The 14,417-nt window shown below is 36.3% G+C and overlaps 2 protein-coding genes across 2 annotated transcripts in view; both read right to left on the minus strand.

Annotated features, from left to right (window-relative positions):
- LOC311283551 (N-acetylneuraminate-9-phosphate synthase-like) overlaps nt 1–913 on the minus strand; it is a 79,484-nt gene extending 78,571 nt beyond the window's left edge. Inside the window, exon 1 of the mRNA XM_084398039.1 lies at nt 829–913. Within this exon, the coding sequence (XP_084254165.1) occupies nt 829–847 (19 nt within the window). The 5' untranslated portion in view covers nt 848–913. The remainder of the gene's footprint in view (nt 1–828) is intronic.
- Nucleotides 914–1,776: 863 nt separating this feature from the next.
- On the minus strand, nt 1,777–14,112 carry LOC311283549 (N-acylneuraminate cytidylyltransferase B-like). The gene is made up of 9 exons (XM_084398037.1): nt 13,868–14,112; nt 8,934–9,158; nt 8,531–8,673; nt 7,145–7,300; nt 6,748–6,890; nt 5,369–5,463; nt 5,125–5,296; nt 4,459–4,624; nt 1,777–2,907 (listed from the first exon to the last, which is right to left on the minus strand). The coding sequence occupies exons 1-9, from the start codon at nt 13,900–13,902 to the stop codon at nt 2,693–2,695; spliced, it is 1,350 nt and encodes a 449-aa protein (XP_084254163.1). The 5' UTR covers nt 13,903–14,112; the 3' UTR covers nt 1,777–2,692.
- Nucleotides 14,113–14,417: the final 305 nt, after the last annotated feature.

Below are 14,417 nucleotides of genomic sequence, written 5' to 3' on the forward strand. Positions count from 1 at the left end.
AGCACGGCTACTTAGGCGAAGCACGGCTACTTGGGCGCAGAGATTTCACGCAACACATGAAATCCCACGACTTCTGTCAACATACCGGTGTGCAACGAGTCAAAACACAGAAGAACAACACGCGTGACCTGCACCAATTGTTTTTTTTTTTTGAGAAGTTACAGCTACAGTTACAGCAAACATGGTAAATATCTGCGTAGCAAAAGGTTGTGAGAACAAGCAAAGGACATACACGAATGTAATGTTTCACAGAATTCCATCGAATGTGGAACTGAGAAATAAATGGCTAGCTGCTCTGGAGATCTGTACTTCAACGCCTCTCTACAAAATCAAACAGTATCGTGTTTGCAAAGAGCATTTTGCTCCGGAGGACTAAGTTACTTTGAAAAAAATGGAATATGGGCCCAGAAAGACGGTACTACGTCTGAAACATACGGCTGTCCCATCCCATCTATTTTCAAAGCACAGGCAGAACAAAGTGCACATGTAAGTTGTCTTTTATTACTCTTCCTTATGTTAATCTGTGGCTTTATTCGGTTATAAGATAGATGCTGAGAAGCTGTATATAGACTACGGTTCAAATAACGTTAGCCTCCTCTAGTATAACCTCATGTTGAATTCAACCTGTTTAGCATGAACAACCAAACTAAAATAAAAATCGCTGTTATCGTTACCTGTAAAATGAAATGACTGAGGGCTAAGTTAGCTATATTTCTCTCACCGAGTTAGCCTGGTTCTTTTGACTCAGGAGATTTAGTATAACTACTAGAGAGGAGAAGGCTACAAGCAGTTTACTATACATGTGTCATGTTTAAAATAATCACTTACTCTGTGGACAGCTGTCCATTTGGTCTATTCGGCGTGGGGCGTTTTTTCCAGTTCACTTTATCACACCGGAAAATAAAATCCGAGTACTGCCGGATGAATCAACGCCGTGAAATCCGCGGTAGCTGTGACACAACTGCGGGCACGCTCATCTTGATCTGACACGTTGAGCCTGGTTATCGATGGCAGAAACTTGTCCCACTCACCACAGCACAGACACTCTATTTCAGTCGGCATATTCCCCCACATTCACACCACCAGTTCGTGTTGGCTCTCATCCTCACGTCCTCGGGCTGTTGAGCGATCGTAACCTCCTCCTGTCGTTCTATTTCTACTCATTTTCTGTAAACTCTTGTATGTATGGTTCTGGCTCACACAAAATCAGCCATGTTCATCTCCATTCATGTACTGTTGGGAAAATAGCCAGGCAGCTTCTATTCACACCGGTATGTTGACGTAAGTCGTGGGATTTCATGTGTTGCGTGATATCTCTGCGCCCAAGTAGCAGTGCTTCGCCTAAGTAGCCGTGCTTCGCCTGTGCTTCCCCATAATATAGTCCCAAGTCAATATCTGCCTAAGAAATCACCTAGTGTTAATCTGCATCGCTATTTGTACTCGTTGTACATGCTAGCTGGCAACAAAGGATTCCATTCATTGTGCTAAGCTAAGTTAGCGCCGACCCTGTCAAACTAAAACAATGCATGCACTGAGACAAAAATGCATTTACCCACCTATCTAAATGTATGAAAGAATGTGAATAAGCCCTATTTCAAAAAACGGTGGAGTGTTCCTTTAAGACAAAACACTACAGGCAAAAAATTATGTAGTTTAAAAAATGTGCATTTCTTAGTATTTGAAACTCAAAAGATTTTGTATAGTTGCTTTTTTTCTTTACAGTGTACATATATACATATATGTACAAGCCGTTTTCTCAAAATGAGTTTTTCTTTTGCACTGAACCATAAATCCACTTCAGCAGCACTTACATACATTTTTATTCCTATTGCTCCATTTAAAAAAAATAATAAATCCAGAGGGGTTTGTTCATATAGGCTATCATTTGTTTGATTTTAAACATTTTATTCCTTAAAACGTTTTTTTTTTCTTTTTTTTTTTTCTACGGGCTGTTGACAGAATTTTCTGATTTACGAAGTGATATCAAAAGAGATATAAAAATACCTTCTGTAAAAACCTTAGTATCAACAAAATTTTGAACCTAGCTTTATCCAACATTCAGATTTCTGTTCTGGAAAGTATGCAAATTAGTGCAAATGAATGCACATCTGCACATTTAAACGTAACATTTCAGAAAGCTTGTATTACTAAAATGTTTTGCAATTCTTAATGCAATCAATCAACTGGGGAAGTATGATGATATTATTAGTATACTTGAGCTGTGCACTCAATAACTGATTATGTTAAGTATAACTCAAACGTGTGTTACAACAGATTTCTAGTTCCCAGCATGCATTGCTTAAAACATTAAAACATTTGCATGTCGTGTACCTCTGGGAACAGGGATCATAGTGTCGGCCAGGATCTGGTACACATGGATTCCACACCGCTAATAACGTGACTTAAAACTATACGTCTGCACTCTAACACTCTCCTTGATGACATTGACAGGACATTTCCTTATCACATAGCAGAAGATAAACATTAAACCATAAAATGATATGCAATAAGTAAATGAATATTGAATTTGAAGAAATTAGTAAATATGTAGAGAGAGAGATCAAGTAAAAAGATAAAGTAGAACAACTGTTTAATTGCTCACAGACACGCACAGGTGTTTTATTCATTCAAATTAGATCCGATGTCATGTTAAACACAAACTGACTGTTTAAAACTGAAACTGGAATACTCTTTAAAAATGAGCCCTGTCAATGTGATCCTGGTTCACGTGTGACGAGCTCTTCTTCTTCAGCGTCAGAATGTACTCTGCAAACTCTCGAACGGCTCCGTGGCCGGCGGGTCTCTGACAGGTGTATTTCGCTGCGATGAGATCTGCCACAGGTGCGTCACATGGGACGCCATTCAGCCCCACCTGAGACAGGATCTCTACGTCTTCAGCTTCTGAACCTGTGAGGGAAAACATCACAGACTGCTCAATAAAAGTTTTATTATTTTGCATGTGGTTCCAGGTTTATTTACACCATTCGTTTGGAGGTTCCCGTGTCTTCCAGTGTAAAACACTGCAAAATGCTCTAGATCGAAGCTTTAACTGACAGCCTATGATACATAGATTATTAAAATCTAGATTATTAATTAATAAAGAGCTACAATTTATTTTAGTAATTTCACAAGTAAATATTAGCATAGTTATACCATACAATTAGCCTGGGTGCCAGCCCGAACCCCGCCCACAACATTTTTTGGTCGGGAAGTTCGGTCTGGACTCGCTCCGTTGAGGAGCTATTATGCCCGAACAAAAATTGTTCGGACCAATCAAATTGTCAGGGCGGGCTTTATACGATGATGGACAGATGAGCAACGCAACGTAATCGTCCACGTCACCAAAGAGCGCTTGATTTGAATTAGTTTACAACAAAGACGACTGCTGCTGGAGAATTGAGATTTCACGAGTTCACATTTACAAATAAGTCGATAGAATAAATGCGTATATGACGTGCTGTCCGAGGAGAGGGCTGTGGGCTCGGTAACCATACTCCCCCGTATTCCTGGTTGTGAGAGAACAAGCCAAGAGTGAGGATTCGGGGTGGTGGAGGGATGCTGAAAAACTGTCAAGGAGTGTTAGGTAAGTTTACAGAGTGAATATGCTTCCTCATGCTGATAGAAAGGGTAACGTTAGACATGGTATTGTTTGATGACAAGTTGATATTGGATTGATTATTTGTACGTGCTCCTCCCGAACTTTGTTTATGAAACATCATGTGTAGATTCCGCCATCGCGTCTGTTATATCGACAGCGCATTCATTTTAAAAGAGGAACAGAGAGCCGCGACATTTTGTTGGTTGAAAATATGAATGAAGAACATGCGTCATTTACTCCGTTGCTCTGATTGGTTGTAGGTCTATCCAATTGAGTGCAGAGTTTTTTTTTTTCCTGGTTTGGTTGAGACACGCCCCATAATCAAATCTCTATGGAGAAGTATCAGACTCACATTCTGACTAGAATCTGAGTATGACGACGTCAGGCTACCATACAATACAAGGCAGAGTAAAATGCATTTTTTTTTTTTTTTTTTTTATGTCTTGAGGTCTTTTGAATATACAGGAGCTCATAATGGAAATAAATTATACAGTACATCTAATATAGTCAGAGTTAAAATCTTGCCTTAAATATAATTTATAATAAATACTGCAATATTCAATAAAAATAAGAATTGTATATTTGATTTCATGATAACTTTGATGAATTTTGCACCATTGACAATGAACTGAACTGAATCAACATTAAACTGAGTTGAATAATGACACTATTGTCTTTCCAGCACTATTTGAATTTGTCTCATATTTGATGAAGTCTTCCTCATTAATTCTGTTTTTTTTCCTGTTTATTACTGTGAAGCTGCTTTGAAACAATCTGCATTACATATAAAGTGCTATATAAATAAATTTTACTTTACCTGCTTAAAACTGGTTTTGCTGGATTTTGAACATGACACTCACCCATGAAGGCCACTTCATCCCAGCGCAGTTTCTTCTCTTTCATCAGCCGCTCCATATCAAGCCTGTTCTGCTGTTCTCCAATCCTGAGGCCACATCCGGCCTGCTGGGACACTTTCTCCAGGAGACCCCTGGACAGCGGCTCGTTCACGCTGGATATGAGGATCACCTGATGAAAGTTAGGAAACATGAAATCAAAATGATCCCTGTTTACTTTCTTAATACATACTCTTCTGCTCTTAATGTTGCATGCTATTGACAATAATAGATGTATGAACAAATGAAATGGTTTGTGAATGGCCATAGGTGTTGCTACTCTATGAAAAGGGGAAGTAACGGCAGCTGTGGTTGGTATCCCATGGTATCCTATTTATGCATATCCCACAATTTGCATAAAAATCACTCATAAAAATAGGTGGATGATGGAAACATAGCTACTGTAAATTATAAGATGATTTTTTTAAATGTTTTTACATCCAAAGTCTGTACATTTGAAAGTATTTTAATGTAAAATTATACTTAAAATGTCCTTAAAATGAACTTCCCATTAATAAATGATCAGGTGTTTACCATAGTATTTTTACAGTATTATACTGCTAAAATGATTTTTTTTTGTTACAGTGTAAAGGTACTCTGCCCCATTATTTGTCCCAGGCTACACAACTGTACCTCTATATCTTCTCTCTTTAGCATCTGTATGCCTGCCACGTCTCGAGCACTAAAGGCCACAAGATCCTCTCCAGAAACAGACATGTATATCTTACTGCTCGTCAAACAGCCAGACACTTTACACAGAAACAGCCTGACCGCCGCTTTCTCCTCTCGGCCGAAGTAGCCAAACCTGCAGAACAGGGCAGCATTTATATCTGCATTATTGTGTTTTGTCACAAACAGAGTTTGATGAAATACTCACCTCAGAACTCTCTGCTCAGCGACAGGCCAGTCGATGTCCACGTCGATATCAACGCTGTGCTCAGGCAGCATTTCATAGTAAGCGATCTTGCCCAGCTAAAACACAGAACAGATCAAAATAACTGAAACAGAGCGATTGAGGTCATGAGCTCTCATGGAGAGGTTTCACACATGGGACATGTATTTTTTTAAATGTTGACTTTTTCTCCCATTAAAGCTGATGCCAAGTATTTATGAACATCTTTACATCTGAATTTTTTTTTTTTTTTTTTTTTTTTAGTTTGTTTTACAAATGAAGGATTGGTTGTGATATCAGTGATTAGTCAATCTTTTTCTAAGGATCTAAGCAGGGTTTTCAACAACCAGTTTGATTATTTTAAAGATTATTTTCTTTATTTTTATATTTAACTTCATAACCATTTATAATCATTAGTCATTTATATAGTTGTAGTTGTCATTTGATTGATCATTTATTCATTTTATTATTATTTTATTTACATAATTTATTTCACCATATTATTTACTTACAGTGAAACATAGCTATACTATAAATTAGTTAATATGTTTTATATTTCTTATTTTACTTTATTTACTATATTTCCTTATAAAATGCTTTCAAATATAAATGTAACGAAGTTCAAGGCTCATGGGAGAAGGGGGAACCGCTGAACGGTAAACAGAAGTTTTAAAATAAACCATGCTTAACCTTGCAATAAAAGGTAGGAATGCACTGATATAAAATTTTTGGCCGATACCGATAACCGATGATTTTCTTTATATTTGAAAGCCGATAACCGTTATATTGGCTGCTAAATCTAAATCCAAATTGTTTATTTAATTTTTGAGAGCCTGATTACAAAAACAAAAGGCTCACCATTAAAAGCCACGTCTTAAGCACTTCAACATAAATCATACACATACAATACAGTAGCCTAGTTTATTATAGTTATTAATATGTAGCGATGATCAGTGGTGCGCTTTACAACCGCATTAATTCTTAACCAAACGCATCCTATATCAAACAGCACACATCTGAAGCGTCTCAGCTAAAGGAAATGATTTATCGGCTTTAATATAGTGGCCAAATTTTCTTATTGGGTCGATAACTATAACATTAGAAAGGATCATATATCGGCCGATACAGATATACTGATATATTTATTTCTAAAAAAAGGTCATAAAAATTAACAAATAAATAACTGTAAATGTCATAAGTGGAGTACCAAATGAAAGGGGACAAGGGGCTTTTCAGGCACTAATAAATAATAAATGTACAATTTACATTATGTCTTTACATGGTGTTTCAAGGCTAATTAAAATATTTTCCATGACTGAGAAGTCAAGGAACAGGTTTTTCACCATATTTTGATAACTACCCACCTGTTTAAGGCCGTTTTCTAGGTCCTTTCTCTTATAAAAGTAGAAAGAGCCATTTTCATAGAGTTCCCCAGGCCAGTCTTGGCGTCGAGGTCTGTACGCCACATCGATGTTCGGAGAAGTCGGATTCTTACCCTCTAATAAACCTTCAGATGTAGTTCAAGCTTTTATTATGACTGTCACTAAACATAAAACCTTTTCATAGAAACAGGGTTAGGGGACATAGAGATTTATAATATGTGACACTTCTGTTTTTACAACATGCTGTTAAAACAGTGATCATAAAGGATTGTGCATTAACATCAAATGGAAAGTCCTTATTTGCCTTATATTCATGCAAAGCAAAATTCTGTAATTGTCTCCTTATTGGAGATTGTGAGATGTTTTCGTGATACTGTACCTTTCTCGTCCACCTCCACCCACCGAAACTGGTGTCTGCGCACCACTGAAAACACATAATCACACCCCTGTCCCGTGATCATCTGTAGGGCTTCTCTGATATGATGAGGGTGCAGACATGGAGACGTAGCCTGAATATGACAGACGATGTCCACCTCTAAAACACAGCGACAAAACAAATGACAAATACAGTAAAGATGGAGGCCTTTCTGGGCCGTAAACAGTTTTGGTAACACTTTACAATAAGGTTTCATAGTTAACATGACCTAAGAATGAACAATACTTTTACAGCATTTATTTATTGTTAATGCACTGTGAACTAACATGAACAGTTTGATTTTTATTATCTAACATTAAATAAGATTGTAACAAATGTAGGTAACATTTTATTTTGCTACACATGTTACATGTTGTTACTATAGTAATAACTATATGCATAATTACATGAAACTAAACCTACAACAAACCTAATTCTAACCCTAACCCTATAGTCAGTATACTTAATTAATTAATATTACTCAGTACTTAAATGTATAATTACACTGTAACAAGGACAGATGTTAACAAATGAAACCTTATTGTAAAGAGTTAGCATTAATAAAGGCAAACCCTTAAATATTTTACATCTTTTAATTGTTTGTAATTGTCTTATATTCTAGGTCTCCCTCTTTATATTACACAAATTTATACTGCTTATAAAACATTTCAACATTTCAACCACGTCGAAAATGTATTTTCCCCCAAATTTAAAGTACATAAATTTCCTTGTTAAATATACTATACAAGTTCAAATTAATTCTGCAGTGCTCAACAGCAAGTTTTTTTACACACACACACACACACGTTTTATAGGGACTTTCTATAGAAATAATGTTTTTTGTACTGTACAAACTGTATATTCTCTCACAATACACATACCCTATCCATAAACCAACCCATCACAGAAATCTTTCTGCATGTTTACATTTTCAAAAAACATCACTTAGTGTGATTTATAAGCGGTTTTCCTCATGCATGGGGACCAAAACATGTCCAAAGATTTGGGATATTGCCATCCTTGTATATATATGTGGTTTTTATTCTGTACTAACTGTACACATTTGTATGTACACACACACACACACACACACACACACACACACACACACACACACACACACACACACATTATCAGCTTATATTTTTATCTTCTACATTCCTCAGTTCAAAACACATATGCAGGAAAATTATAGCATAGGCTAAATGACAAAACATATATATTTTGATATCATAAAAGGCTCTACAAGTCATAGACTACTTGCAATGCAAAACCTCATATGTCAGCAAGTTAGATCTTTTTTTTTAGGCATAAAAATGAAAGTAAGATGATGCTGAAGGTCTGTCTCACCGGGTCTGTGTCGGATGAACTCCTGGATGGTCGCCAGAGAGCTGGAATCATCTTGGGAAACTTCAGGACTGCGACGATGAACTTTCGCACCCCAGACTTTAGCGACGCGCTCAATTTCATCATTATCTGTGGAAACCCACACACTGCCACACATAACATCAGTCATTAAAATAATAAATATCTCAATTTTACTTACAAAAGACAAATTAAGACATTTAAAAGCAGCCTATCTGGTAATTGTAGCTCATTTTAATCTTAAACATGACGACAAACTTAGGCAATATCCACCACAAACATTTCATTTATCTCCCAGTTTAAGTTGGTTTCATTCACACATTGAAGAACAAAAAGCATATTAAAGCCATAATATTAAAACAGTTAAGAAAAGCTCAAATGTAGTTGCCTGTCAACGACTCCTGAGTCCAAGGCAGCTCTCAGCACCCATCCGATGAGAGGAACACCGGCCAGATTCTTGATGTTCTTCAGAGGGATTCCTTTACTGCCACCCCGGGCCAGAATCAGAGCCGCCCGGTGAGGGAGTCCAGAGGACGGGGAACCGACACCCGAACTCACCTGAGCCTGTGCCTGAGCCTGAGCGAACCTGTGGCTCTCCATCGCCCTGGACACACTTTTTTGAGAATTATTTTATTTACTCGTTAGATTATTAGTTTGATAAATTTAAAAGCATATGTTTAACGATCGGAGGCGTTTCCTATATGACAAATACTCAAATAGATCGTCTTTATCTGCCAGATATTCATCACTCAGCCGAGCAACCGGTGCTACTTTTACATCTCTCGTATCACTCCGCGATCTCTGACTTCAGTTAACCAGAGACGTAGCCTCCGTTACAGCATGAGTTGTGTTTTAAAACAGTCACAGGCAGTGGACATTAAACCCTTGATAGAAGCTGAAGAGTATCCAGATAAAGCAATACAACAAAAACATCGCTAGGAAGAAAAACAAACATGTAAGTGACACAAAGAGCGGAATGAGAGTGAACAGCAAATAAAAGAAGACAAGAAACTTGGATTGTTTAATAATTATTATTGTTTCTAATTATCGATTATAAATGCTTAATTTATAATACTAGGCCTATATAGAAACTAATATTGTAGGCTATATTTTGCCGTGTTCATTTTGTTTTGCTACTTAGGCTATGTTGTGTGCTATTTTGTAACAACTTCAAGTAGGCCTATACTTAGTACACGCCTGTGTAGGGACTAATTACATGCTTGATTAGTGATATTAAATTGTACTTTATTTGTGTTACAAGTACATTAAAAATTAATTATCAGTGTCTTGAAAGATACAAGTAATATACCATTGTATTATATTTGAGTAAAAAGTATATATGCTCAGTAATACCTTTAGCTTATTCCAAATCTATCTATAAATTACAGGAACGTCAGTATAGTATTGTGTTTACATGAGGTAAAGCATAATCGCAATATTGCTAAAATCCCATTATACGCATGCGTAGAACGGATAGTGCAGGTTGAACGGATCGTGTACCGACAGCCTGTCTGTCTGTCTGTCTGTCTGTCTGTCTGTGTGTCTGTCTGTCTGTATGTCTGTCTGTGTGTCTGTATGTCTGTCTGTGTGTCTGTTAACCACATATCTCTCGAACCGTTAGTCAGATGGATTTCAAACTTGACAGGTGTCTCGCTACGGGCACGAGTAAGTGCAGTGCCAAGTTTGACGTTGTTTGGAAGAGAAATGCTAAAGATATCGTTAAATATATATCATTTTTAGAAGGTTGTGGTTTAAAAATAAACATCGGTCAAAGAAGCCCCAAGAAGGTTGTGGTTTAAAAATAAACATTCTGACAATCTGTCAGCTACACTGTTTACTTCTGAATATTATAGTTTGGTTCCAAAACGTGATAAATCCATTTTGATTAATTTGAGTAAAAATGTGTTTTCTTTACCAAGAAACCAACAATTACTAAAAACACACACAAAAACTGATTTTGCACGGGCACTTTGCACTACTCCCTGAATCGACACGCTTATAAAACACACACAAAAACTGATTTTGCACGGGCACTTTGCACTACTCCCTGAATCGACACGCTTATAAAACACACACAAAAACAGATTTTGCTCGGGCACTTTGCACTGCTCCCTGAATCGAGGCGCTTATTCATTTGTGGATGTAAACTGAATCTGTAAGTCAGCTATGCTGTTTACTTCTGAATATTATATTTCATTCTGGTGTGCTTAACGCTATCACTACTGTGTAATAGCCTATGCTATTCACCAACTAAACATATCCTATTCAATGCGTTCACATCTCTTTCACAGGCATCATTGTAGTTGCCTATTCACAAACTGTTTGCTCAAGCATAACTTTTTCTCGGAGTTACAGTGTGCTTTCTACCATGCACAAATAAAAATGTCACTGAACTTTTGCTGTGCAATTGTAACAATGAGCACACACCAAACCAACAATTACTAAAAACACACTCAAAAACTGATTTTGCACGGGCATTTTTTGCACTAGTACTACAAATTGCACAATTTTTAATAAACAAATATTAGCTATACTTTGTACAAAAAACTATTGTATACTATAATGTATTTTAAAAAGTATACTGTCAATGCATTGTTACAATGATCATTTTCAGCACACATTTAAAAATATAGGCTACCTAAAATATATATTTTTAAGTAAAGTAAATAAATACACTTTTAAAAAATAAACAGAATTTTCACTTCAAGTATATTTTTCTAAAACATTTTTTTTTATATATACTATAGTACAATTATTTTAAAGTGTGTGAAAAATGGTGATGCTAATGGGAATATATTTCAAATACAGTAAAGTATACTTTTTTCACTATTTTTCTTAGCAGAAGCTTTAAGATAATAAAATAAATCTGTAAATCCTGACATATCAACTGACAGTAAGAAATGGAACAGATTATTAAATATATAAAATATTTTTTTAAAGTTTACATACTGGCTTTTTGTTAAGTAGCCTATCATGTTTTATTGGCAATCAGACTTACAACCCATAGCCTATAGTGAGAAATAATGGAGCTCAAAAGCTCAAAACAAGAAAAAACAAAAAGAAAGAAAAAACCTTTATTCAGAGGCCCAAACTGAGCAAATAAATTCAATGAGGTGCAGCTGTGGTTATCGATATGGCCAAAAAGCAACATGAAATTCTGAAATATTGTAATGTAAATCATTGATATTTTTATAATAGCAAGCTATAGCAACTGTACTTAAATAAAATGCTTAGAAATTTCAGTTGCCAATCTATATCTCCCAAAAATATGTCAGTAAGATGATGCTTAGTTTTAGGATTAAAGTAGTTTTAATTGTGGGGCTCTATCTATCTATCTATCTATCTATCTATCTATCTATCTATCTATCTATCTATCTATCTATCTATCTATCTATCTATCTATCTATCTATCTATCGAAAGAAGGAAATGGATTTGTTTCACGTCATCATTTATATTTCACACTCACCACACGAGGGCAGCAGTGCCACAGCTTTTGCTTAATCAAAACTTATAGGAGAATATAGGACTTTGAAAAAATAGGACTGAGTACAAAACCCCAATCAGTAAAATATCATCTAATTATTATCAACAAAACTTTGAAAATATCGAGAAATATTAATATTAATACTACGGTATTAATTTAGATTTCTTCAGGTCTTAAAAAGCCTTAAATTTGACTTTAAAAACTGTGCAGCTACCCTGGATTAGCGTCCAGGACTGAGAAGCAAGGAATATTGATCATATAAATCAGTTTTATTTCAAGCACATAAACAATGTTCCTATTTTTTTTTTTTTTTTTTTTGAGAGAAACAGTTCTGTTTTTGTAATTAATTAGGCCACCTAATTATAAAAGCGATTTAAGGGAATAAAGAAAAAGAAAGGCTTATTGAAATAATTGTAACTATTTGCAAATAATATTTTATTTTTAATTATGCATGCAGTCTCTCTAAATGAATCAAGGAAATTGTAGCATATTTTCAATTAAAAAAGGCCCGCCTTTAATCATTTTGACATTGAGCTAGACCGGTGAACTTTTAGTCATCCTAACAACAAACAGAGCGGTGCGTAATGGAGTGCATCAGAGCAGCATCAAGAATATCAAATATATTGCAGTGAATCTCTTATTTGCATCTTAAGGTTATTGCCAATAATAATGACAGGTTTGCAAAAGTGTAGAACTCGCGCAAAACACATCTTCAGCACAGCGACTCATTTAAACGCCTCTGATTGGCCGATGCGTTCAACAGACATGTCTGTGATTGGCTACAATGCTCAACGCTGCAAAAGCATGTCGTAAGTAGGCTACCTTTTGCAAAAAGTACCTTTTATAAATATAAATAAAACTGTAATGCACTTTTCATGATTAGGTAATCGCGGCTGCTGTAATCTTATTCACATTTGTTTTTCTGATTAATTGTTTTGCGAAGACAAGGTAACAAAATATTCGGGGGTTTCCTAAAAACATACCCTGGCCCTTAGGCCCATAGATATCATATAAAGGCTAGATGTCTTAAGGCGGAGTCACTTCCGGCATCACCGGCGGCCATCTTACCACAGGGCTCTGTGAATTAAGGTAAGTGAGCAGCACGCACACAAATCCTCTTATCTCGGTGAAATCTTGACGGATTTACAAACGGTTTGGTTTCTTACAAACGTCATTACTGTGGCTATAATTCTTTCATATGGAAGTCCATTTGTATAATTATTCATATGTATGCAGTTTCATAGCTACATCTCTGACGTTAATAACAAACCAAACCGTTTGAAAATCGGTAGAAAATTGAGCAAGTTATGGTTATTTAAAAGTACATGCACCATGTTACGAGTGAGTGAGCACCCTGTGGTAAGATGGCCGCCGTGTGCGGACGTCGACCTCCATTGGCCAGCAGCGCGGACGAGACATCTAGCCTTTATATGATATCTATGCTTAGGCCAGCCTTAGCGCCGCCCCTGGTTGACAGCAACAAAGGCTACCTGCAATTCTTGAACGCGCAACTTGTGAAAATTTAGGGATGATGAGAAGAGTAGCCTACCTAAATGAAATAAAGACTAAAGACGACACATTAAAATACTTTGTTTGAAGACCTGTTTTCTAGCCTTGGTTGCTTGTCAACTGAGCATCACATCAAAACGGCCCCCAGTGATTCATCCACCAAGAAAGGTTCCTGCAGGACTAAATAGTTGAAGAGATGGAAAGCATAAACAGAACCAACAGAGAGGGTGAACAGCATGGTAACAGTGGTGAAACTGAACAAGGTAGGCTACGTAGGCTATATGTGGATCCAGAAAACCTTAATAAAGCAATAAAGCGTGAACATTACCTTCTAATGACGGTGGAAGAAGTGGTCTCCAGCATGTCAAATGCAAAGATATTTTCAGTCCTGGACGCTAATCAAGGATTCTGGCAAATAAAAGAATCCTTGATGATTCTCATTCTTCACTTAATGTATATAAAATACATAACAATTGCACAAGGAAATTTGAGTGAGTGTGTGGTTATTTGGACCTGACAACATTACATTACAAAACTAGTTGTTTCGAATCGCGTGAAACTCAGCACGGTGGTGACGCCTGCTGGTCAAAACTCTGTAAATGCAATGAGAACACAGACCGGACATTCACAAAACCACATGTTTTCAGTGTAGGCTATATGGGGTGCCGTTTGTAAAGAGGCTCACGCTGAAAATAACAGCAACATTTTGTCACATTTAGCTCCAAAAAATGTTTAAAAAACTGGTATGAATTTTTGACGGTCACTTTTTTTAGCACATTTACAACAATATTTGTCAACTTAGAGATATTTTAAATAGTTCAATCTAAATATTAAATGTTACACCTAAATGTTAAATCTAAATCTAAATGTTAAATCTA

This window comes from Rutilus rutilus (genome assembly GCF_951802725.1).
Source record: "Rutilus rutilus genome assembly, chromosome: 23".
NCBI lineage: Eukaryota > Metazoa > Chordata > Actinopteri > Cypriniformes > Leuciscidae > Rutilus > Rutilus rutilus.

What these genes read in the sequence shown, in the direction of transcription:
- LOC311283549 (XM_084398037.1), bottom strand. Translation starts at nt 13,902, where the DNA reads ATGCTGGAGACCACTTCTTCCACCGTCATTAGAAG. An exon ending in GGTGGAGGTGGACGAGAAAG is followed by an intron (nt 6,891 to 7,144) that starts GTACAGTATCAC and finishes CTACATCTGAAG; the next exon opens with GTTTATTAGAGGGTAAGAAT. An exon ending in TAGAAAACGGCCTTAAACAG is followed by an intron (nt 5,464 to 6,747) that starts GTGGGTAGTTAT and finishes TCTGTGTTTTAG; the next exon opens with CTGGGCAAGATCGCTTACTA.